At 45.5% G+C, this 24,542-nt stretch overlaps 1 protein-coding gene across 1 annotated transcript in view; it reads right to left on the bottom strand.

Moving 5' to 3' along the window:
• The window catches only part of abcc6a (ATP-binding cassette, sub-family C (CFTR/MRP), member 6a), a 20,311-nt gene extending 5,855 nt beyond the window's left edge, over nt 1-14,456 (bottom strand). Inside the window, 20 exon segments of the mRNA XM_062536297.1 lie at nt 1-151; nt 257-424; nt 518-663; nt 666-693; nt 876-1,002; nt 1,119-1,188; nt 1,866-1,953; nt 2,256-2,402; nt 2,538-2,741; nt 3,301-3,393; nt 3,536-3,697; nt 3,880-4,057; nt 4,987-5,193; nt 5,960-6,091; nt 6,214-6,275; nt 7,484-7,606; nt 9,492-9,629; nt 11,888-12,013; nt 12,460-12,636; nt 14,415-14,456. The exon segment at nt 1-151 is cut by the window's left edge and continues 15 nt beyond it. Of these exon segments, the coding sequence (XP_062392281.1) occupies nt 1-151; nt 257-424; nt 518-663; nt 666-693; nt 876-1,002; nt 1,119-1,188; nt 1,866-1,953; nt 2,256-2,402; nt 2,538-2,741; nt 3,301-3,393; nt 3,536-3,697; nt 3,880-4,057; nt 4,987-5,193; nt 5,960-6,091; nt 6,214-6,275; nt 7,484-7,606; nt 9,492-9,629; nt 11,888-12,013; nt 12,460-12,636; nt 14,415-14,456 (2,569 nt within the window).
• Nucleotides 14,457-24,542: the final 10,086 nt, after the last annotated feature.

The following is a 24,542-nucleotide window of genomic DNA, read 5'->3' on the forward strand; positions in this document are numbered from 1 at the left end:
TGGCAAAGTTACGGATGAAGTCGGCAAAGGCTCCTTTACGACTCAGGAGCTCCTGATATGAGCCGCTCTCTGTAATCACTCCGTCTACCAGGACTAAGATGAGGTCAGCTTGAGGCAGAAAACCCATTCCGTGGGTCACCAGCACACGTGTCTGCAAAGACAATCATCGATTAACATTATACTTCAGTACCGTTTACACCACAGAGGTTCAACACCAGACACGTGCAGCTTTAAATGACTTCCGCGTGTTGTTTACCTTGTCTCTGAGCACACCCTTAGGTCCGATAACCTTGTCGAATATGTGCTGGCCCACATGTGCATCCACAGCAGACAGGGGGTCATCTAGGAGGTAAACATCCGCTTTCCTGTAGACGGCACGCGCCAGACTCACTCGCTGTTTCTGCCCACCTGAAAGATTCAGGCCCTGGAGAAGAAAAAGACAAACTTCTGTTGGACCAGACGTCTTGATAGTGAAAGGTGAAGAGTGCTCATCTGTGGATGATGCTGAAGATCTCACCTTCTCCCCAATCTCAGTGGCGTCGCCAGCAGGCAGGATGTCCAGGTCGGGCAGCAGGGCACAGGCCTCCAGCACGCGCTGGTACCAGCTCTTCCTCTTCTCCAGGCCAAACAGGATGTTGTCATGCAGGGTTGCGTTCTGGATCAGGCTTGCTGAGGGACATATGCTACAGAGCCCTGAGAACAACAGAGGATGAGGTCTTTAAAAAACTGAATCTCACAAACCCTTTTATATACTGTACACAAGAGATGTGCTCTGAACAATACATGAATATATCATGAAGTTATATGGAGTTACATAGTGTTTATTTAAGGGCATTATCAAGTTTTTCGGTCATGCTTTATGAAGGTGTTCTCACCTTAACAGAGACAGAACCACTTCTTCTTTCTGTGTCTCCAAGCATGGCGGACAACAGTGAGGACTTTCCACTACCAACATGGCCCACCACTGCAACCAAAGAGCCCTGGGGAACTTTAACATTAATCCTGTAAACATGCAAAAAGAAGGGGATTCAAACAGTGAGTGAGGTTCATATTGTTCTTCTTTATACATTCATATGTTGCACATAGTTGTGCTTATGGATTCATCACTAGCACTATACCTTTTGAGACAAGGAGTACTGTCTTTAGACCAAGAGAAGGTCCCATTCTCAATGTTGACGCCGTCTTCATCTGAAAATACAGTGAAAGAATTTGTACTCAGTCGCTATATATCATAAATGAATGTACTTTGAACTAGGTGTGAGTTTTAACCAATATATAAAACATAACAACTGTAAGTGGTTCTTTCACAGCGAAAAATAACATTTAGTTGCTAAATTGTTTTTGCTCCGTAATGACATGACATCAAATTAGCTGCATTTTGGAAAATGACTATCATTCAATTTAATGAGGTGCAAGAGAACGTGTTGACAGATTCTGAGGTGTGTGTGTGTGTGTGTGTGTGTGTGTGTGTGTGTGTGTGTGTGTGTGTGTGTGTGTGTGTGTGTGTGTGTGTGTGAGTGTGAGTGTGTGTGTGTGTGTGTGTGTGTGTGTGTGTGTGTGTGTGTGTGTGTGTGTGAGTGAACATGTTTGTGTTCCACTTCAAGCACAGGCTTTATATCTCATGAGACCTGTAGAGTGGCGTATGAGTGACACTCTAATTGCCCTCAGCGTTAGTCACTGCACACAGGCAGGATGTGAGAACATACCACCATGTAACTGTGGAATTCAACACAGATGTAAACAACACATTCTCTCTCTGTCTCGCCTCCATTCATTTAAATGTTCTGTGTGAAACCAGACAAAGTGATCTGCGTGGCAAGTTGTTACTAGAGGTGTACTTAGGCTACTTCAGAAAGGTTGCTCACCTGATTTGAAAGGCTCCCGGACCACACTGTCTGCCTGGAGTTCTTCTTGGCAAAGAAATTTTCCCAATCGCTTCAGTGACACTATGGCCTGAGACAGAAATACATTCCTTTAATACAAGATTCTCTATTTTAGTCAGAGTTGCATACAATACAGTTGTACTTCTAAACTAAAAGAAGAAAGGGAATTTGTTATGAAAGGGAAAGTTATTTTTCCTTGAGTTTATGAATGGACTCTAGAGTGAGAATCTCCCTGACACAGTGTGAACTAGGCGTGTTAGTGTGAGGTTTGGCCTTAACTCATGAATGTGCCTGCATGGGAGTGGAGATCTTGCCCCTGTGGAGGGAAAGTCCAGTGCAGGCCCTGTGGTCTGAGGGCCAGTCGTACTGTACCTGCATGGTGGTGCTCATGGCAAAGGGCAGTTGGCTCAGCGGTGTCTTGAGAATGTTGATCAGCGCCATGGACACAAAGACCTTCTGGGCGTCCAGCACGTTCTTCTCATCGATCATGACGTACACCCCAAACATGGCAAACGCAATCTGAGCAGGGAGGGACAAAACAATAGTTCAGGATAAGGGACATACATTTCAATTTTAAAATTGCGTTGAACAGTAATATCTGGTGACTTCAACACATGAATAGAGGCAATTACATGTAAGTCTCCCAGTACTTACCAGGAAGGACGATGAGTTGAAGGAGGCGATGGAGATGGAGTAGAGCACCTGAGACTTCTTGAGGGCGCTGAGCTCCTTCTCCCTGTAGCCCAGCACCTGCTCCAGGAAGGCCTTCTCCCACGCGTAGAACTTCAGGATCTTGATGCCGTTGAGAATCTCATTCATTAGCTTGATGCGTCCGTCCATGTACTTCATCTGCATCTCCTACAGAGTTATCAAAACATGTTGATGTTAAGCAAGAGACGGGTAGCCCACACACATGCTTCTGGAATGTTCTAATGGAGCGTTTCTCTTTTTCTTTTCTCCTGTTACAGCCTCTAGTAACTCAGAAAACAATGTGCTATTAACAGTAAAACAGGAACAAAATATTTGTACAGTATTAGTCAGAGTTTCAGTGTCACAGACAGCCCAACAGCTATAAAACCGCGACCGCGGATGAGTTGTTCTCTGGTTGAGAAGTGTTTCATTCATGTCAGGTCAGGGCCAAAACATGTCCCCTCTTTCCAAAAGAAATGAAAAATATTTAACTTTTACTGTCCCTTTTTTCTATTGTGGTTTTGTGTCATCTCAATAACATGGAGAACATTAAAGGGATGACCCAGCCTTGCACCCCGCCCGCAGGCCCACACCTCTCTGGCCTCTCATCTAAAGCAGCTGTGGAACACTGACCAGCGGTCAGGCGTCTAATGTTCTGGAGAACTTGGCAGGAGCCAAGGACAGTTACCCACTGAGCTTGAACGCTTCCATGCCGATCATACTGTACCTGCAGTTTGCTCCTGTGCTTGGCAATGAATCCGTTGACGGGGAAGATCAGGATGACTGTAGCAATGCCAGCCAGAGCTGAAGGGCCCAGGTGCTGAGGAGACAGGGCCATTAGTCATCACATCACACAACATAAATACATACAGGACGTTTAGAGGGAACCATATGGCATCACGTAACAAATGCATACATTAAGAGGGAATCATATGGCACACTAACAGCTCTGTGGTCCATACCTGCCAGAGGAAGAAGAGGCAGAGAGTGATCTCGATGGGAGCCAACCAGACAGCGTTGAAGTACACCACAAAGTCCATCAGCTTCTGGGTATCAGCAGACACCAGGTTCACAATCTCTCCCACAGTGCAGGTCCGGCGGGAGGCACTACTGATGATCAAAGACTGCAAAGCAAACCAGTACACACAGACGAGAAGTTAAGGGATGCACACTGAGTAGTAAACAGCAGTTACAATCTGCTGTTACAAACAGATACAGTATATATTTTGGAATTCAGTCCAAAAAGAACGGCAAAAAAACATTTGTTTAATTCACTACATTGGTTCACAATGTTCTGAAGACACACCTTTCTGTAGACCAAGCCCATGACAGCGGTCTTCACTCTCATGCCCACAGTGAAGCAGGAGTACATGTACTGGTGGTTAAAGAGAGACTGCATGCAAGACAGCATGAACATGAGACATGCGTAGAAGTAGCCTTTCCACAGAGGGGCGTCCGTCTCGTTTATGAAGCCCAGCAGTAAACTATGAGGACAGAGAGAGAGGGGCAGAGAGAGAGAGAGAGAGAGAGAGAAAGTTACGCTGGACTTACAGTATACTGGTGAAGTGAACTTTACCATTTAGACACTGTAAATGTTAACTAAAATGTTATGTGGAAATATGTGCTATTGAAGTATATCATTTAGAGATTACAGAAAATGTTTTATTCATAATCCTAAGATTCTTGAGAAATACTTAACGGCTTGGACCATAAGTCGTTACCATAGTTACATAACAAAACTCCTCCTTCAACACATGCCACCTAATAACTCACAGGTAATGATCCCAGAACAGCGAGAGAGGCCTATGAATGCAAGTGTGCTCCATCTGTCTCTACTTTAAGCTGACGCAGGACTCAGACGCGGCTTTCTCCGCCCGAGGCCGTTTTACACGAGGCACTCGGCCATCCAGCCACCGCAACTTTCACTGCATTGTCAACAGAGCAGCGTAGCAGGTCAACAGTAGAGTGCAGCATGGGCCACACACCAGCGCAGCAGGGCTCGTGGTCCCCTTGGGGCTGAGCAGGACCCTGACACTGTTGGCCGGCGCGCTCGCTGCGGCCAGCCAGTCTGACCACAGCCTCCACGGTCTGGCTGCCAACAAACAGGGAGCCTGCAGCTGCAGGGCCTGATGCTAGTGTCTCGGTAACGAGATCGGTCAGGACTGACAAGCTTTTCTTAGACCTTCTTATGCAACAATTTAGTTGCTTTGTTTTGACAGATATCTGTTAACACAACTGTCTGCTGCTACTAGTGTCTCAGTGAAGGACTCAAAGGACGTCTGACTGACTGCTTTCCTCAGAATTCATCTGGACACATCTGGCAGTCTCGTATCATTTGTCATTTGCAACAACAAATCATCTGAAGGAGCTAAAAAGAGAGTTTGTGATCCTGTAAGTCCTGTAGGCCTCTCACCTGAGCACCTGTGGAATGGAGAACATGAAAGCGTCGTGGATCACCAGGCACAGGGTGCCCGTCAGGAAGTAGGGTCCGAAGTTGCGGGCGAGCGTGCGCAGCAGGCAGAACCCCGAGCTCTGCTCCTTCTTCAGCTTGTGCAGCAGCTGGGCCTGCTCCGGCAGCCTGGCGCCCAGGGCCACGCTGGAGCTCATGCTCTTCTCCTGCCTAGCAACACAGGGACACGCGTCAGGAACAGAGACAATACTCATGCACCTCAGAAAACACACAATCCTCAGAGACAATACTCATGTACCTCAGAAAACAGACAATCCTCAGAGACAATACTCATGCACCTCAGAAAACAGACGATCCTGGGAAAAATATTTTATATAATTCCGTGTACACCACTGCGCCTGCAAATATAATATGGTGGAGTTCCCTTCGGCCATAAAGGTTATTACTGCCCCTCAACTGACATGTCAGGGCTTTACATGATCTTGTGGAACTTAACAACAAAACTTCAAAGCTTAAGTGATTTAACATGCTAAATGTCACAAGCATCTTGTGTTGAGCAACCTAAAGCTCCAGTGGACCCATCTGCCCTGTTTTCTGCCTTAAGACTGTGGCCAGCGTCATTGGACTGGGGATTTGATTACTTGCGGTTTAATGGTTAAGGCAGCAACAGCAAGTACACAGGCATTGCATTTAAATACCAGTGTGCCGAAATGTCACATTTTTCTGTTTTTATTACCATTGCGCTTTAGCAAAGCCAGGACTGAAAAGCATATGCTGTTAAGGAGTGGTGACATTTTTAACAACATTCTGCCATATAATATTTACACTGACTTATTATCACTGCAGAGTTGAACTCAGAGACCTCACAGTGCTTCCAACTATGTGTCTGCATCTGTTGGTGACCAAGTCAAAGTGTCTAGAACTTTCTCTCTGCACAAGTACAGTGTGCGAGTGTCTCAGAGCGGTGGTGTCTTACTGTTGAAGCTTGCTGCAGACTGATGTCCACTCTTCCTGTAGGTTGGAGATGATCTTGTTGGAGGTGTCCTCGTCACGTAATGACCAAAGATCCTCTGCCTGCAGTGGAGTCCGATAGCCCTTGACCACGAGCCTTGTGAGTGAACAAGCAAACACACACAAACAAAAATAAGAACATTTTACACGTGTTGGTGGCTGCAGAGGAGTCGTCTTACGCGGAGTTTATGGGGGAAGAACTTTTAAAATATCTCTTACCCACTGAACCACCAGAAGAGTCCCTTGGACAGAAAAGATGCGTCGGCAACAGGACATGGGTTCTGTAAAAGAACAAATATTTTGGTTATGACTGCAACCACCGGAGGATTACAATTCTCCCATGTTTGTCTAAATGAGGATGCTCACTCTAGAGTGGAGTGTAAAACAGGTTTTGGATGTTATTTCAAAAGACTCCATGAACTGCCTGACCTCACAGCATTGAGCAAGTCCTCGACCTACAATACTCCTACTTCAAGCCTGCAATCTTCCTGTCTCTAACAGACATACATTCTTTTACATTTGCATTAACTAACAGCTTGAATTGTGCCATACAGTTTATAGTTCTACGATAAAGCACGACCTAAAGATAGCTTTTCAAATCCCTTTCCCATGCTAGATCAGTGTGTGAGGTGGTGGGGCATAACGTGTGGAGACACTCAGTGCCAAAGCAGTAAAGACATTTCCATAAAGAAATGGATCTCTGGGCTCGTGAGTGGGCTCGGCATGACTTACAGATGACAAGTCACCGCCCACTCGACCACAGCATCCCCCCCCCGTCCCCCGTCCCCCGCCCCTCTCCCAGACGCGCCCCCACACCGGAGATCCCACTCCGCACTGGAATAACAGGCCAGGAAGTGACTGGGCCAGGAGTGGACCATGGGTGGGGCTCCCGTCTGTGGCTTCCACCCGTTCCGACCTCACGGCAGTCGGCAAACACACACTGAGCGACATTTGGCTGCTGGGTTTTTCTTCAGACGCTTGTTTTTACCGCTTTCCGCCGGATATGTTCTGTCACAAGCCAGTGTTACAGCGCTGATTCATGAGTCCATTTGTGTTGGAGAGTGACTCTCTAATGCATGTGTGAGATTTGCATTGATATAGTGTATGTGGGCTCATTCACATGGGAACATGAGATAGATGCGGTGGTCAGAGAAGACACCAGCTATGGCCAACACTATCATGAGTCATCTGAGAATAAATGTTGCCTTTGGATGGAGAACAGATATCTTGGCAGAGCCTGTACTACTGTAACTGTATTTTCCAGAAAGAATCTTGTGTCTTATGTCTGGTTTCTAAAGGAGGCCTATTCATTAAGGTATAATAAGCCTCCACGTCAGTGCAGATGTCAGTTGCGTCAACTTCAACCACTGCATTTGTCTACCTTAAAATCCTCTCTCCTGTTATCCCATATTAAAACAAGGACAGAGTAGCCTACAGCATTCTGTAGTTGTGGTCAGAGCTGAGAGCCTGTCCTGTAGAGTCCTCTCACCTTTTCATGGGACTCTTTACCACGGGGCCTCTGGTCAGAAAAGCAGCTGAGCACGAGCTGGGCCAACTGCAGGGCAAAGTAGGAGAAGAAGGCCAGGTACCGCACAAAGTCTGGTGACAATCCCTGCAACACATAACGTTTACACATTAAAGTGGAAGACAACATACTGTATAAAACATGTAGTGGCACTGTAAATGTATAAATGTGATAATAAAGGTGCTTAGAATGTAGTAGTAATTCCGGTAATGTAAAACTATTTTGATACACTATACATTGATGTTTTGATGAATGACGACGAGATGATTTGTGAGAAGTTGCCAGAAGTGGCCCAAGAGCATTAATTAGAGGAGGAGGGGAGATGACATGGTGGTTTGGTGGCATACCAACAGAAACCATCTCATGTGTACACCGCAGCAAGATACCACACTGAGGGATTTCCCATCATCAGATGAGACCATTTCCCCCAATCGCTCACCACACATCTCCCAAAACATCTCCCTTTGCTATGGCAGTGCACCCAGTCAAGGGTACACACATGCAACCAGTTTCACACGCAACCACTTACTCTCCCACACGTAAATATTATGTTTGTTAATGTTTGTGTTTGTGCTTACGTTTATGCATTAAGTCCAAAGGGACTTACAGATGATATCTTCTATGTTATATATGATGACCTTTTGTCTGTTACATATACAATTACGTAAACTATAAATGTGTGATGTGTAGGCACCACAATGACTGGCTGCCAGTGCCCACAGCACTGTGCTCTGTGTTCTGAGGTCCTTTAAGGGCTTCCCCGTTTCCTATGTACCCGTACCCACTGGGGACTAGGGAGGACTCGGATCCAGCATTAATGGAACCATAAAGCTTATTTTGAACAGTTAAGACAAATCATGGTGAAAACCAAAGTCTTTAATGGCCCTCTTTAAATAAATGTATTACGCATGAGAAGAATAGTAAAAAGCTTCCCAGTCACGCTATAGCCCATATCTGGAAATCGTAAGGTTGTGGTTGTGGGGCCGAGTCCTTTTGCTGCGTGGAAAGGAGCCAGTAACCAATATTAGCCAATCCTCGCCCAGCATAAGCTGCTTATATGTTAGTTTGCGCATATAGCAGAATGTTGGCATTCAGGGCTATGTTTACCCCAGGCAGACTCTATGAACTGCTGCCCGTCATGCCACAGCCAGACATCTGTAAAGTCGTAGTAAACATCCTATCCACAGTGCGCTCCCATGCCAAGGGGTGGAAGTGCGTGCTCACCACAGAACAAAAGAGGGTCAGTTGGTTTTGAGTGGGCAAAAAAAAAAAAATAGGTCACTGCAAAGCTGGCTGGGAGTTATAGCACGGCAGATAGAACTCCTGAAAAGTCAGCTTTTCACAGGCCATGGTGAAAAAATGCTAAAAATGAGACCTGAATATTTAGTGAAATAGGTCAAAAAGAACCCTCTCCTTGTGTGCTCCTATAACATTTTACAATTTCCCTGCTGCTCCATATTTTCTTTATACTACTGTACATTTGGACACAGCTATAGAATTATTTTGCATTTGTCAGAAAAAAATCCATCTATATCAAGGCATACAATTTGACATGACTTCATGTGAATTGCTTTTCCCTATTTTCACATAGCATGCAAAATGTGTTCTAGTATGACCTACCCATGAGAATGTAGTGTGTGTCGTGTCATCATTTGTCATGAGGCATCCCATATCAGACCATGATCATGCTTTAATAACTTGTCCTCTCTATCAGAGTACTTGTGTATGATAGATAGAGATAGATAGATAGATAGATAGATCGATAGATAGATAGATAGATAGATAGATGGGGAAATTCAAGATGCTATGCATGTACTCGTATGTGGTACGTGACAACAAAGACACACTCTTGCAAAGGTGGTCCTAAGAGCCCCATAGTTGAAGTGATAGTGTCAGCGCTGTGAGTTTTGGGCGTGTGGTGTGAGATGCGTGGCCCAGATCGGGGGGTCTGTGTCAGTGTCATTTCTCTCACCTCCTCCATGGCCAGCTGGATCTTGGCCCTCAGGGGCACCAGCGAGCACACCACGGCCAGCAGCCAGAAGAGGAAGAGGAAGATGGAGGAGCGGCAGCCTCTCATGCGCTCCCACTGGACGATGCAGACAGCTAGCACCTGGACGCGGACAGAGCTGAGGTCAGACGCACATTCCATACATATAGGTCTCACCGTCCACAACGCTTTTATATCGATACTTTAGCAGATGCCTCCGTCCAGGAAGACTTGGAGTGCCCTGTAGGAAAAATGTGTTCACCAGCACGTACTGTACACTTGCATGCTACACAACCATGAAGGAGCTATTCATCTCCTGTTGTTCAAAGAAAACTGTAAAAAATGATACTTCCACACCCACCCGTTTTAAGGCATTTACTCAGCCCAGTCAATGTGTTAAACATTCTTTGGCAATGGTTCATTAATGGTAGTTCAGTGACGCTGATTTAATCAACAGCACAATGCGAGTGAGATCTTCTTGCTCATAAAGGACTTCATGCGTTTGGCTGTGCCAGTGTTTGCAGACAGACGTTAAATGGGGATTTCCCCGTCTACCAAGGCATCTGCTGTTCGACTGCCGTCCCTCATAAAACACCAGATACAGCTCGTGCCCTTTTGCCAGTGCCACAGTCCCCTTAATTACCCAGTCTCCTCATCCTGTGAAGGAAAACAAGTTTGCAACTCGCATAAGATCCAGACATTTCCAGTCTGGGGGTCACCCCTGTCTGTCTCGCCTGTGCAGTTATGCTGGATTCACGTCCATTTCAGCTCTACTTTTAGTTGCATGAGACATCATTTGTCATGTCAGCTCTGTGACAGGGGAAAAACAGGGTTTGAGCAGCTTTAATGGGAAACATCCGAGCTACTCAGGGATGAGACATCAAAACCGCAACCAACCTCCAGGGTTTTGGGCAAAGGAAGCAGTGCAAGTGCACAGGCCAGTTGACATGGCACAACACATCATTATGCATTTAAGCTGGATTGAACTCCGTGCCATTTGCACAGAGGCGCACAAGTGGAACATGTTGGTTTTTCATATCAAACTCTGATCCCACTCCACTGCGCCTGCTCCTGCTCCTTCATAGGGAACGCACATCTGGGAGGTGGGTGGAAGTCAAAGTATTACTTAAGCCCTAAAACCCATTTCCCACCTAGTAATTACAGGGGGGAAGCTGTGAGCCTTTTCGGAACTTGAGCCGTTACGTCAGTGCCCTGTGCACGCTGCCTCGGCCCCACTCAGCACCTCCCTAAGGAGGGAGGAAAGAGGGCATTTGTGGGGGCTGATCGGGCACTTCTAAATCCAATATGGGGGCCGAGCCCGGCAGCTAGTCAACAGTTTGGTTGAGGGACCTCAGCGTGTTTGCTGTCGGTTAGTCGGACTTACATAAGGGACCAGTCTTACGCAAGGAAAACCAGCTGCGGTATCAGTGGGAGGTGTTGGACCACGGAAGGGAATATTTTCGTAATATCTGTGTTTGTTTACGTCTGCCTGTGCCCAGTTAACTAACCTCAACTCAAGCAGGTTATTTCCCGTGTGCCTATCCTGAGTCGGTTTTAGACACAGGCCTGATTTTGAGATAGACTATAGGGCCGTGTACATCATCGGGGCACAAGTGCAGCCTTTGATTCAGATCGTCTGTTATGACCTGTAAGTGTTGCTGATATTGACTTAAGCGTCTGAGGTTAGCGCAGGGGGGATTCGGAGTCTGGTCAGGGAGAATGTGTCTATGCAGGCCGCCGGCTGCACCTCAGGGCCGGGGATGAATTGCGGGGCGGTTTATGGGGCTGTGGGCTGCTGCAGCAGACACACTAGCCTAGTTCCCACTCCCATCCTGGACCCTCCCCAAACACGCGCGCCACAGTGGCTCAGTCAGTCGCTCCTCACGGCTGTGTAAACATACAGTAGTGGCCGTGACACGGCGTTAAAACTGCCATTATGCAACGCTCTAAGGAATGAAGTGTCGGGGAAAATGGACTGGTTGTTTGACGGCAATGGTCCAGAAACGCGACGTGTTTCTGTAGGAGATGGGGAGGGTGATTATGAGCCTGGCCTTCTCATTCTTATGCTATTTGTGCAGGAGTGTTCCTGATGATGATGATGGGCTTATGTCCTGTATTGTGACTATGGGCTTTTCACACATAGGCTATGTGCCACCAGCTACTTTTAAAGAACACTTGGATAATGAACATGATGGTAGCCCATGTGCATTTGAGAGCACATTTAAAGCACATTGAATGACCTCTGTGTATGAAATGCGCTATATAAATAAACTTGACTTGACTTGACTTGACTTGAGAACAAGAGCACTTTCTTGTTCAGGTTCTACTGTGATCAGGAGTTCTGTATGCAACTGAAGTGAGATGTGGGGGGAGAACATTACCACTGTCATGCTGCGGATGACGGGGTTTAGCAGGAACACCATGTGATGTTGGATCTCCTGGTTCTTCATCAGAAGAATGTAAAAGAACTCCACAAAGCCAAACGACGCCAGAAAGAAGCCCAGCAGCTGCATGGAAACAAGAAACGGAAGCAGATCAGTCAGGTAATTGGCAACCAGATCCTCATGAGTTTATGTAGCTATCAATTACCTCAGAGTTATACAGTAGGCCTACAGTGACGTAAAATTATCTATTAAACACGTTCTGTCATGTTATAGATATAAGACCTTTGTGATTATGTCTTAACTGCAGTCCACTTCTTTTCAGGGTATCGTAGGGTCTTTACAATGGTAAACCCTTATCACTTGACAATTCTCTAAACCACAAACCTTTTCCCTGTGACTTTTCTGCTGAGCACCGACGCATGAAATAGGCCACTAAACCTGCCATGTGCACTGGGCTTTTCACACTCTGTCGTACTGCTTTATGGATGCTAGGCCAGTTAGACGTGCACACACGATGGTCTAGTATAACATTAATGAGTGCCGTTCTCTGCTCCTGCGGTCTGGCTCACCAGCTTTGCACTGCAGAGGACGGAGACGGGAATCCGCCCGCGGTCGTGGCAGTACAGATGGAGGCAGTAGAAGGGCGCGCACACCCACAGGTACAGGCACGGGATCCACACCAGCATGGTGTTCTGGAAGCACTGCGTCAGGTCGGGGTGAGGCGTGTACCATGTTGTGTTCCAGTCCTGTGAAAACAAGCAAGGGGACGCAAATATGAATATGAACAAACATAACTTATTTATTAGCCATGATTATGACAATTAGAAATAATTCCTGCACTAACATTTGCAGTGAGTGTGACGGCATGGCCACCTCAGAGAAAGATATTTGGCTCAGGTTGCTATACAGCTCACTACTCTCAGCATCAAACCTGAAATGGCCTGGGGCTTGACCACACTGAATTTCACAGTTTACCCAGCAGTCAGATTTGTTTTTATGAATAAGGTTGCTGGGCACCGCTTAAACCTGAAAATGTGACCTCTGGACCACACATATTGGACAAACTTTGGAAACTGAAAATGAAACCGCAATTACTCAACAGCACAGGCAATAAGCTCTTTTCTTTTCAAAAAAACTAAATCATAAGCCAGCACTTTTTCCTCACTGGTAGCGCAAAAACTTTCCAAGTGCTGACACATGTATGGATGTCAGATTACATCAGGACTGAGGAAAAAAATAAACGCACGCATTACACACAGGGACACAGGGCCGTCTGTCCGGCGCACTTCCTCGCTGTTTGGCGACTGTGCGACTGTGTGCGACGTAGCAGTCAGGATGAGGCGAGAGGGTGTAATTAGACGGTGGTAACGAGAGGAGGAAGCGTCTGACGGAGGGCAGACTAACCGCCAGACACCCGAGGGAAGAGGATAAACGACCGCAAACAGTCTAGCGCGACGCCTTGCGAGACAACAACAACACTTTGGCTGTAGAAGTAAGCTACTAGCTGCGTGGCCAATTGCAGGTGTGAGATGAGCGACATTGTCCGGCTCCAACTAGCTGAAATAGACTTTCAGTGTAGCCTATTTTTAACAACTTGGATAGGCCTACTAAGCTACCGTACAGTTCTTGCACCGTGGTGTTTGGTAGGATTTCAATGATAAATTCTTGCCCGGACACTAGAGATACTTACATTTGGCTGAGGTGACTTTGTGGCTACAAAGGTACACAAGAGTGCGTAATTGGACCCAGGCTGTTAAAGCCTTACATAAGAAATGCAAAACACCTGGGAGTACACTGCATTTCTTTACCCTCCGTTGATGCGCATGAAGATGCGTCCAAGATTTATTTGATTATGTTAATAAACAATAATACACAATCAGATAGCTATGTTTCACTCCCATGGTTTTCATGTCCCCAAAAAAGTGACATTTGGTGTCCAACAGATCACTGGACACAACTTGTGTTGGTCACAGTTGTGCTGTTGGCAGGGACCTTTTCTGGTGTCCCTTCAGTGGGACTGGACAGAAGATGCTCAACAACACACCTTAGGCTACAGTACAGCAGCTAACTATGAGACTAATATGTCTGACTGAATCAAATTGGATGCTCATTGTTGAACGAATTCAAGATGCTTGGATGTCTGAAGAAATTCAATTCAATGTTTAAAGTAAGTCTAACAAAAACTGAAGGCTACTTTCCTTAAGTGTCATTACAGTGTACTTACAGGTGCAAGCATCATGTCATCACAATGCATTGTAATGGTACATATTACACAATATTTACTGAGGAATACTAGAGGTGAATTTCATGAGACAGGTCTAGACATGATATTTAGGAATTCATGTAGTCTAGTATGTATAATATTTATGAATACATTGGCCACTTCTAGGATACTGGTGAACTGGACATTCATATTATTATATTAATATTATCTCTATGATAAAAAAAAACTATTAATCTAAATGAAACTATTCCCATCTCACAGACAGTAAGATCATGCTCTTGCTGGAGAAGGTGTACTCACCCAAAGAGGGTCCAGGCCACTGAGACTGCAGAGGGCATCCATTCAGACGCGTGGTCCTTCAGCTGGGTCTGGATGCTGTGGCAAATCCTGGTCCTTGAGCTGGGTCTGGATGCTGTGGCAAATCCTGGTCCTCAAGCTCTCTTCTGTCTCTCCGTGAGTCACAGTCTCCTTCTCTCAGTCACTCAGTCACTCCGTCAGTCAGTTAGTGAGTCTTGTGTTGTTTGTGGAGCTCCTCCTTGGTCCTTCTCCTCTGCACCTTCTTCACTGAGCTCTGCTGCTCTGTCTAAGCCCCTGTCTGGCCTGGGTTGCTGTTTATGAATGCTCCCCGGCTTGCCAGCTTGTTAGGTGGGTGGAAATACTCTCACTTTTTTTCTCTCTCTCTCTCCCTCCCTCCCTCCCTCTTTTCTTACTCACTCACATACGTGGGGCTGGATCTTTATCAAAGCCCCACCGAAGCTCCTCCTGAACAGCCTGACAGACACGGCCCCACCCCAGCAGAGTCCTCAGCCCTCATATACACATCTCCTCCCCAGACCACAGGCTGATGTGCCAAGCATGGCTCGGGGTGATCGAGCAGCCTCTCACTGTGCTCTGTGCACTGATAGAGATTTCACTTGGCCACAGCACTCCTGGTTTAGCTTAAGACCTCAATAACAAGTCTTAGAAACACCTATATGCAGTTTATTTGACCATGTTTGTGTGTAGGGCTGTAGTGGCCCTGTGGCCACTGGTCCTGCTGAGATTACAGCCGAAAAGGGTCTCGGGGAACCATAGCCTCTGACCAAGGGCTAATTTACAGAGGGAAAGTTCAGCGGCTGCGTCCGCTGTATGCTGCTCTGCATAAACACTCTCTCTCACATACACACACACACACACACACACAAACACACACACAAACACACAGACTAAGCTTCTGCGGGGCTCCAGATGTCAACGTTTTGGAGGAGACAAGTGTAATTGAGGGTGATGCGGCTGTCTGAATGGCCTTGAGAAAATCAGCGGATACCTCCTTTGTGTCTGGCCGGTTTGGAGCCTCTACAGGGAATGTGTCTGCGCATGTGAGATCGGGGTGCTGTCTGTCTGCATGTCTGCTGCTGCGCAGGGAACGAGAGGAGAGGGTGTGTGTTAGACGTTTTGACACACTTGAATGTTTGAGATACTTGAGTATGAAAATACTCAAGCACAGCACAGCGAGTGTGTCCATGAAGTGTGTGGAGAGATACAGTATGTGTGTGTGTGTATGTGTGTGTCTGCATATGTCTGTGTGTGTGTGTGTGTGTGTGTTTACAGTATGTATGTGTGTGTGCATATGTCTTAGTGTGTGTATGTGTGTGTGTGCATATGTCTGTGTTATGTGTGTGTTTGTGTGAGTGTGTGTCTGTGTGCATATGTCTGTGTGTGTGCATATGATGTCTGTGTGTGTGTATGTGTATGCATATGTCTGTGCGTGTGTGTGTGTGTGTGTGCACATGCATGTACAGTATGTGTGTGTGTCTGTGAGAGAGTGTGTGTGAGCGTGTGAGTGTGTGTGTGTGTCTGTGTGTGCACGCATGTGTGTGTGTGTGTATGTGCACACGTGTGTGTGTGTGTGTGTGTATGTGCACACATGCGTGTGTGTGTGTATGTGTGTCTTTGTGGCCAGCCCATGTGTGAGGGGTATGAGTGGAAGGAATGGATGAGCGAGGAGTGATGTAGTATTTTACAGGTGACAAAAGCCGCCAGCCAAGTTAAATCATCCTTGCCTCCGCAAACACAGTTGTACACCTAAATAAAAGAATAAAAATAATGTCTGCGCGACGCTCGCTATGAGCTAATACTTCACTAGACACACACATGCCAGTTATCCAGGGTCAGAGGCCTGGGAAAGACGGGCACGTTGGCGGAAAGTATTACAGCAGCCCAAGCCAAAGAGCCACAGCTAAGGCATGGAAAGAACACTACACAGACTACCCACGTTAGCCGGGTTCAAGCAAGTGAGGCCAAGAGGCAAATATTATTTCTCTGTAACTTAGTGAGAAACATGTCTGCTTCAGTGCAGCCCTCCGTCTCTTTTTTTAGCTCAACCACAATGTGCAACTCATTCTCTGTCATGACCAATGTTATTTCTGTGACACCTACAGTAGGAGACCTGAGAGTGGTGGGCCGACTTAAGATCACATGATGCTGTGTTGGTAGAGGATCAGCGCTGCACAGTGCTGTCTCGGTGGACACGCCGTGACCCTTTGATCTGTGACGTCCAGGACACAGGAAGCAGGCAAGCAGCGCCTCTGATGATCGTCAGTGGCGACCCAAAAGTGTCCACTGCGAGCGGAGAGATAAGGCGGACCCACCCAGGCTCGGAACGATAATGATGCGGTTTAGGTGGTATCTGAGAGAACATGCTTAGCGGACACTCTGTGACTCATGTTTACATGTTGGAATGGATCATCCAGATGTGTTCCTGATGTTTGAGGTCAAACATGTTTATGATTTGCCGGTCTTTTTATGGCACATGGGAAATGCACTGGTTTGCAACTGCATAGTGCTTGTGCACGAAGTTACTGTAGCTTGCTATGAATTGAAATGAAATGATGTTGGTGCACCTGCCAAACCACTGTTTATTAGAGTATTGTTATGATGTAGTAATACTGCTGGAGCAACATAGCCCTGGAGCGAATGAGCGGGATGCCTTCATAGCCATGGCCAGGCCAGGTCAACGGGATTTGTTTTTGCATCAGCATTTAAATGTATCACTGTTGTGATACTCAGAACTGTTTGTATGTTTTGGGTCTGAGAGATAAAAGACATTTTTTTACAAAAATAATGACCATATTTGTAGGATTTGCACTTCACACAGACATAACAAACAAACATTTCAGCCAGAAAATTATAGTAAATTATACTTTCAACAACTGAAATGAGCTGCAGACACAGAAGCAGATGCAGAACCATGTCGGCTGCACCCTTAAGAAGAGTCTTCTCTTGTACCACTACCTTCTGATGGAAATATAGATCATTTGGAAGAGCTATGGATCTAAAATGGACCCTTGAAGAATACTTATGACTGAATATGTTGTCATGGGGAAAAAATTTAAAGTTTTAAGATTGGTCAATATGTAATATCTGTCAAAGGCAATGAAATAACAAGTTAGATAATAAAGAACAGTTTGTTGGCGTTGATGTTCATTCTCCTAGCTCACATTCTGTAGACACAGGGGTGTCTTAGGGGTCGGTGTACTAGAATAGGTATGGACTGGTGCATTTCAAAATGCTAACGTTCATCGTTCTTGGACACAATGTCCCAGTGTGCTATACTGTACATCTATATAGGGACTAGCGTTCCTATTACGTTGTGCAATCAGCTTCCCATGGGCAAACATGCCATTATCCTGACAGCAATACTAAACAGTAAGAAAAATAGATACATTTGCTGTGGTCAACCCTAAATCCAGAGGTTTTCAGTTAGACAGTATCCAAACAACAATATCACAACAAACAGTATTATGTCTCTTGTCAGGGTGGAGAAGACCTTGCTTTCAGAAAGGGAAATGGCCCGAAACAGTCCGTACCCTTGGTCATGGTGGAGGAATACCACACACCGAGACCTGGCAATAACAAGGTCACCACAGCTTGGGGGCCTCAACCTGCTACTGGCCTGTCGTTTATATTTAAATCTGGCAATCGCCCAGAATTGATACTTGTGAGACCAAACAGCGCTTAAACCATATGTGTTTACAGACACACTTACCCAAGAAACTTTAAGCGTTGTGGCTAGTCTGTTTGTCCTCGCTAATCAACACATGGTGGAAAAATGCCCCCGGTAATTAGCAGCAAGTAGCAAACAATATCAGGGGCGATGCTGGAATGTTCTGGACACCACATTGCTTATGTGCACGGTGTACATGGTAGTTTAGATTACCTAGGTTTCTGTAAATCGTCTACTGCCTGGGATCTTGGAGAACAAAATGGCATCAGGCGGCATAGAAAAGCCCCAAGAATTTTGTGCACCGTGGATTTGGGGAAATGAAGAGGAGTACCTCTCCAAAACCACCCTCCTCTCTCCAAAACAAACGCCACTGTCTGTAGCTCTCTAGACTTGGCCCACCATTGAAAAGGCTCACAGTGAGAGGTTTGGCAACGAGGCTTTGATGCTTTGTGGGTCTCGCGCAGGTCACCGTGTGGGGTGCATAATTGCACTCTGCCTTGAGGAAAACAGAACGCCGCTCATTCAGTACGAGCCCTGGGCGTGTTGGTGCCATCTGAGTGGGAGCGATGCTGGAGAGAGACACACTGTGGCGGTCTGTTGCTACTGTGGAGGGCCACCTGTAGCTACACTGAGGGTCTGGCATTGACACGGGCCATGTTGTTGCCAGCCAGAGGGAGGAGGAGGAGGAGGAGGAGGAGGAGTTGGAGGTGAGGAGGGAGAGAGAGATGCTGGATCGTGTGGTTAACCGTCCCAGGGCACCTACACTTCCCCCTGGCCACTCGCAGAAGGGAAAACAGTCTAGTCAAAATAATGGTGTCATTTTCAGGCCCTTACGCTCCAGCACGGGACAAATATAGCAACACCCGCAGAAGGAGGGGTGCCAAGGCTCTTAAGAAAAAAAGGGGCTTAGAAAAAGAACAGAAAGTATCTCTCCCTTATTTTTTGTGTGGTAAATGAGTTGCGGCGTCTGTCCAAGGGGCAGTAAAACAAATTCAGATGTGTCAGCCTACGCCGGCAATTATGAGCTGTGCTCGTCTTCCACCACATTCTTCCCCCCACTGACCCTCCTACTCCACCCAGCCCACCCCCACCCCCCACCCCACCCCTCATGCCTCATCGCTCCTCCCCCTATCTGCGTCCACTTCTCCAGGGTCCAGAGGAGAGGTGTGACAGGATGCGTGTCGGTACCTCAGACAAGAAGTCAGACGTGAAGGATGTCTGATCCACTGTCACGACAAGTCTCGCAGTCTGCCGCTAGACCCACACACCTGAGCTATTTGCCACCAGGCTGCGCTGGCATCTTACCTTTGCAGACGGCACGCTGTGGCGCAAAATCAATAGTGCTGCAGCCTGATTACATCACAGACAGCAGGTCTCTTTTGCTCTGTGTGGCACACAGCAGCAGTGTTGGTCAAGTTACTGGAAAAAGTAATTAGTTACTGATTACTGATTACTTGTCCAAGAAAGTAATCCCGTTACTTTACTGATTACTTTTCCCCAAAAGTAATTAGTTACTTTACAATTACTTTACTTAGTTACTTTTCAAAAACACACTAACTAGGCTACACAACCTGAGCAATACACCTTTCAGACTAATTTTATTCTTTCTGCATATTCCATCATATTGTAGCGCCGAGGCTATAGGCCCCTTGTTGGACTGCTCTGTTTGTTTCCCCTGTGTCTCCTGTTTTCCCGGTCTGTGCGCGCGTGTGTGTGTGTGTGTGTGTGTGCGTCTGTGCCTCTCCCTCCTGTGTCATAGAATGTGTCAATCAGTTCTGATGTGTTGTGATTGGGGGGAGGTGTCCAGGGGGGAATATTTAGGGGATCAGATAGGTTAGTTATTGATAGGGGAGGGATTAGAATAAGGGATTCTAAGACGTTTACTACGTTTTTATCAGATTTGAAGTAAATTACGTGCGAGTGAGTTGTGTTGAGTGATTGAGTGACTGAGTTAGCAAATTAGGTATTAGCAGTGAGCACTTTGTTGTTTTTGAGTGGACACCTCCTGCTGCCCGTGTACTAGCCTGTAATTTATTGAGAGAATAAATTACCGGAGCTTTTGGAACGACATTCAGCCTCCCTGTCTCCTAACTTCTCCGAGGCGCTACAATATAAAATAGAATCAAATGCAGTGTTGTGCATAAACGAGTTCTGTGAACTGCATGCAACACATTTGTAAATAAAGAACGTGAATTCGTTCAGATTATGTGAAATGAACAACGAGCGTCACTGCTGAGTTTCAATTAAACGTTGCTCAGTTAACCTGCATGTCACGCTCCAATCTTTCATCGATGCTGCGGATGTAACAGAATACATGCTGCATTGTTGCAACAATATTCGGAACGGGCGCGCTGTCGGTGGTAAAATAAAAACAGTAAGTCCTGTGACAGCGGCCGCATTCTGCGCCACCCCTCACTCAAACATACATAGATTCTGTAGCCTATAATTAACTGAAGAGTCGGACCTCCGTCTGGCAAACCTCATAGGCTATCGCAGGGGTTATGTCTGAAATCGACTACAGAGAACGCAGATGATACAGGCTCTATTATTTACGGACATTTTGCTCATTGTCTCGCAAAGACTCCGACGGTACAAACTTAATTATGTCCACCGAAAACAAGTTCTAACGTCAACGACCCCAATTTCGAATTTGAAAAGACACTTGAGTTGAAGCATCAGTCCAGAGTGAAAGCATAAGTCATCGAATGAAATGAAAGTAGAAAGAACAATAAAAGTGAAGTAAAGATAAGCAAAAGAAGTCCAAGTCCCGAACTATGGATAAAAGTTTAGGAAAACCCCAACTCACGTAGGCTATTAAATGCAGCATGGTCATGCTCTCTCCCGCACTCTGTTGTCTCGTCTGTTGTTTACATCTCTGGCAATGCGTTGGACATTATACTGATTGTCACCAGACAGTCTCACAAAGCAATTAAAATCGCAGTTTAGTAACGCAGTAACGCAGCCTAAAGTAACGGTAATCTAATTACTGATTTTGTCATTGTAATCCCTTACTTTACTCGTTACTTGAAAAAAGTAATTGGATTACAGTATAGCGTTACTTCTAACGCGTTACTGCCCATCACTGCACAGCAGCTGTCTGCTGAGATGCAATACGAGATGACGTTGATATTATTATGCAAGGCCACTACAATGGCACCATAAAAGATTTTGTTTACTATAATATTTGGATTTTTCAAAATGAGCACAGAATTGAAGGAGAGTTTGTTGGCCGGTTATCACAGACAAAATACTATTAGCCACGTTAATATATAACAGCTCACTGATTTTGGCTGACAGCACAAACCACAAATAAATTACAAAATATAGTAACATCTAAATCAGCTTTCACTGCATTATTTCTTTTGAAGACGCTAAGAACAATAATACGTGTTATATGTGGTAAGTGGCTTGGGTGATGTTACTCAAACATTGCACAGTTGTTCACTACAAGGCCTTGATGGACTGATTAGGTACTCTGTGTTGCGTAGTCAAATGTCAAGGTCATATTGGAGTCATACTACATACAGTGTTTACGCAATAAGTAGCTTGATGGATCCTCATCGAACCTTCCATAGTCAAAGGCTAGATGCACTGATTGGCTACTCAGTGTTGTGTGTCACAACAGGTCAAGGTCACGATTGGTCAGAAGCAGAGGTGAGTGTCAGAGAGTAATATGTGGTAGGACTTTTACTCTCTGAAACTGTCATTTTTTAATAGAGGAAGTTTTAAAGCAATGACCAAACCACATCTCCTCCAAAACAGTCTCCAGTGCTCAAATATATTGGATTGTTCAGAGCATGAAATGGGAAAAGGCTAGACTTGGAATGTTGAATCTGAAATGTGGAATTGAATGGATGGTAAACACAAGAATTATGTAATGGTACAAAAGCAAAAAAATAAAAAATCGCTCCCAAAAACAGTTTTACATTAAAATACATTAGTTACCAAAATAGACCCTGGTAAGAAATACAAACTTGGGCATCTTGTCTTAACATCATGTCCTGACAGCCTTTTCTAACATTTGGCCATCCAAACCCAAATAAAATAACACATTAAACCATTTCAAACAATGGAAATGGCTATTAAATACGTCACAGAAGGCTTTGTCATGACATGACCACTCCTGTAGAGAAGTGGGTGAAAATAGCAAACATTTGACATATTATTTCCTGTCATGCCATAATGGTATTTTTTTGTGTGCGGCAACTTGATGACGTGTTTTGACTGCCTTGCACCAAGGCCAACGTGGGACTGAAAACAGGGAAACCATGGCTCCCACTTAATTTCCCCTGAGGCTATCTTTAGGCACTGCCCCTCCAACGTGTCACAGACCACACGGGCAGCCTTGTGATGAGAAACCCAGCATGCAGAGAGGGCAGTGATGAGAGGGCAAGGGTGTTGTGATAAGAGTCGAGCAGAAACCATCGGGGGTAATCATGGCAGACTAGCACAGTGCTTGAGGAAGCACTCGGGGGGGTTTACTGTCTGGTTTACCCCTACCGAGGTGTTTTCTCTCCCCGGAAACTGTGACGTAGCAGCCTCCAGGATACATTTAACGTCTGAACGGGGCTGTCTAATTACAACGTGGCAAATCTGCAGCGGCATTTAATGTTCCACACGAGCATCCCACTTTGTCATTAAGAACACCAGTGCCATCACATGGCATTGTGATTTATTCTTCCGGCAACTTCCCAGTGCTGTGACATCTCTTAGCACGTGGTGCCGTGCACTCTGTCACCTTAGAAACTGGAAGGTGTTTGACAATGTTTGGATATAAGTCAACAGGAAAAGAGACATATTTGGATTTGTTGTTCCCTGTGATGGGGTGGCCCCCACCCCCACATCACACGGTGATGAAACAGCGAACAATAGCGTAATCCAATACTGTAATCCCCACAGAAAAGTGAGGCTTCCATTAAATACTGTATTGACGACATGAGCTGACAACACTCTTCACTTGAGGTGTACACAGATTCTGAATTGATTGTGATATACAAGAAAAAAAAACGATTCTGGCAAAAATATTGTACAGTAAAATCATATAGATGCCTCTGAAAAAAGCTGTGTGTGTGTGTGTGTGTGTGTGCGTGCACGTGTGTGTTTAGGAATGAATACGACCTATAAAGTACCATCATAGCACTTTTGTGTGTTTTTGAAGGAGCTCCATTTTAATGTGTTCCATTTCACCTCTCCTCTTCTCTGTTCTATTTTTACCTTTTCCTCTGGTTCACACATTCTGAAATAAAACATTCTCAATACAGACTGGAATGTTCAAGTAAAGTAAGATCAAACCTTAAGCTCTGTTGTAGTTGAGCGCATGTTTTTCAAAGAGAGACTCCACTGGAGTCAAAGAAATAACTAGTATACCTGGAAGATCATCAATATGCTCGGCAGAGGGGAGGCTGTTTGTTAAAAAGCAACTGAATTAACTTACAGATATTGCTTTGCGTACTGGCGCACACAAGAGAGACAAGCAAAGCTGAGGCAGCAGTTTGCATAAACATTGTTCAATTACATTTAACAGTACTTAATAGGATGCTGTGGGATTTTTACAAACTAGAACCAGGCGTCCTCCATCCAAAATAGCTGTTTGTGGAAATCCATGGGGCCGAGCGGCAGACTGTTTGCCCGTGGAGCCTGGTGCCTGAGCCCTAATCTAATGCAGCACACCTCCCACTCACTGGAGCCCCCTGACGTACATAGACTCATTTATGACCTAAATGGTGGTGAGTGGACATACACTACATAAACAGAGCTTATTTTTATGCCTGGGTTGGGGCTATAAATAGTTCAGAGGAATGAGGGTTAAGTCGACTCCAGAGACATTTATTAGCACCACTCCACCGCCACAAACTTGGCAGGAGCTGCTTGTCGAGTGTTAAACCCTTTTAGTTGTTGTTGTTCTGTCATTTCTGGTGTCTTTAGTCAGACAGGCATGCTAATGGCAGCAGGTCCATGATGTTTCAGTGCGTCTCTGAGAAACAAGTTATGAGATGATTTAGCTAGAGGCAATATGACTAATTATGTAAGTGTAAGTGAACAGACATTGAGGGATTGAAGACTCTGAAGTTCTCTCCTTGAGTTAATTATGAGTAGCCTACCTATGCACCTGTGATTTTGTTGAATAGACATACCCAGAACTTTTGCACGCAGTCAGCCTTTTCAGAACTCAAGCAGACATGAATGGGTGCAGATGTGTTTACAAGTTAATAGGTGAAAGGTTGACAGCCTTATGTGTAACAGCTTCCTCTATAATCCAAGTGATTTAATCCAATATTACAAGAGAAAAACATTCCAGTGATTTCTGTCTTTCAGATTGTGCATCTATTGTGTTTTTGTGTTTGTATTTGTTTTGTAATTATATATTATATACTGAACATCTGACCACTCTCCTCTTTGAATCTTGTCAAACAGTTTTCACAGCACCCCGGTATTTGATATAT

This window comes from Sardina pilchardus, chromosome 1, assembly GCF_963854185.1.
Source record: "Sardina pilchardus chromosome 1, fSarPil1.1, whole genome shotgun sequence".
NCBI classification, from domain to species: Eukaryota; Metazoa; Chordata; class Actinopteri; order Clupeiformes; family Clupeidae; genus Sardina; species Sardina pilchardus.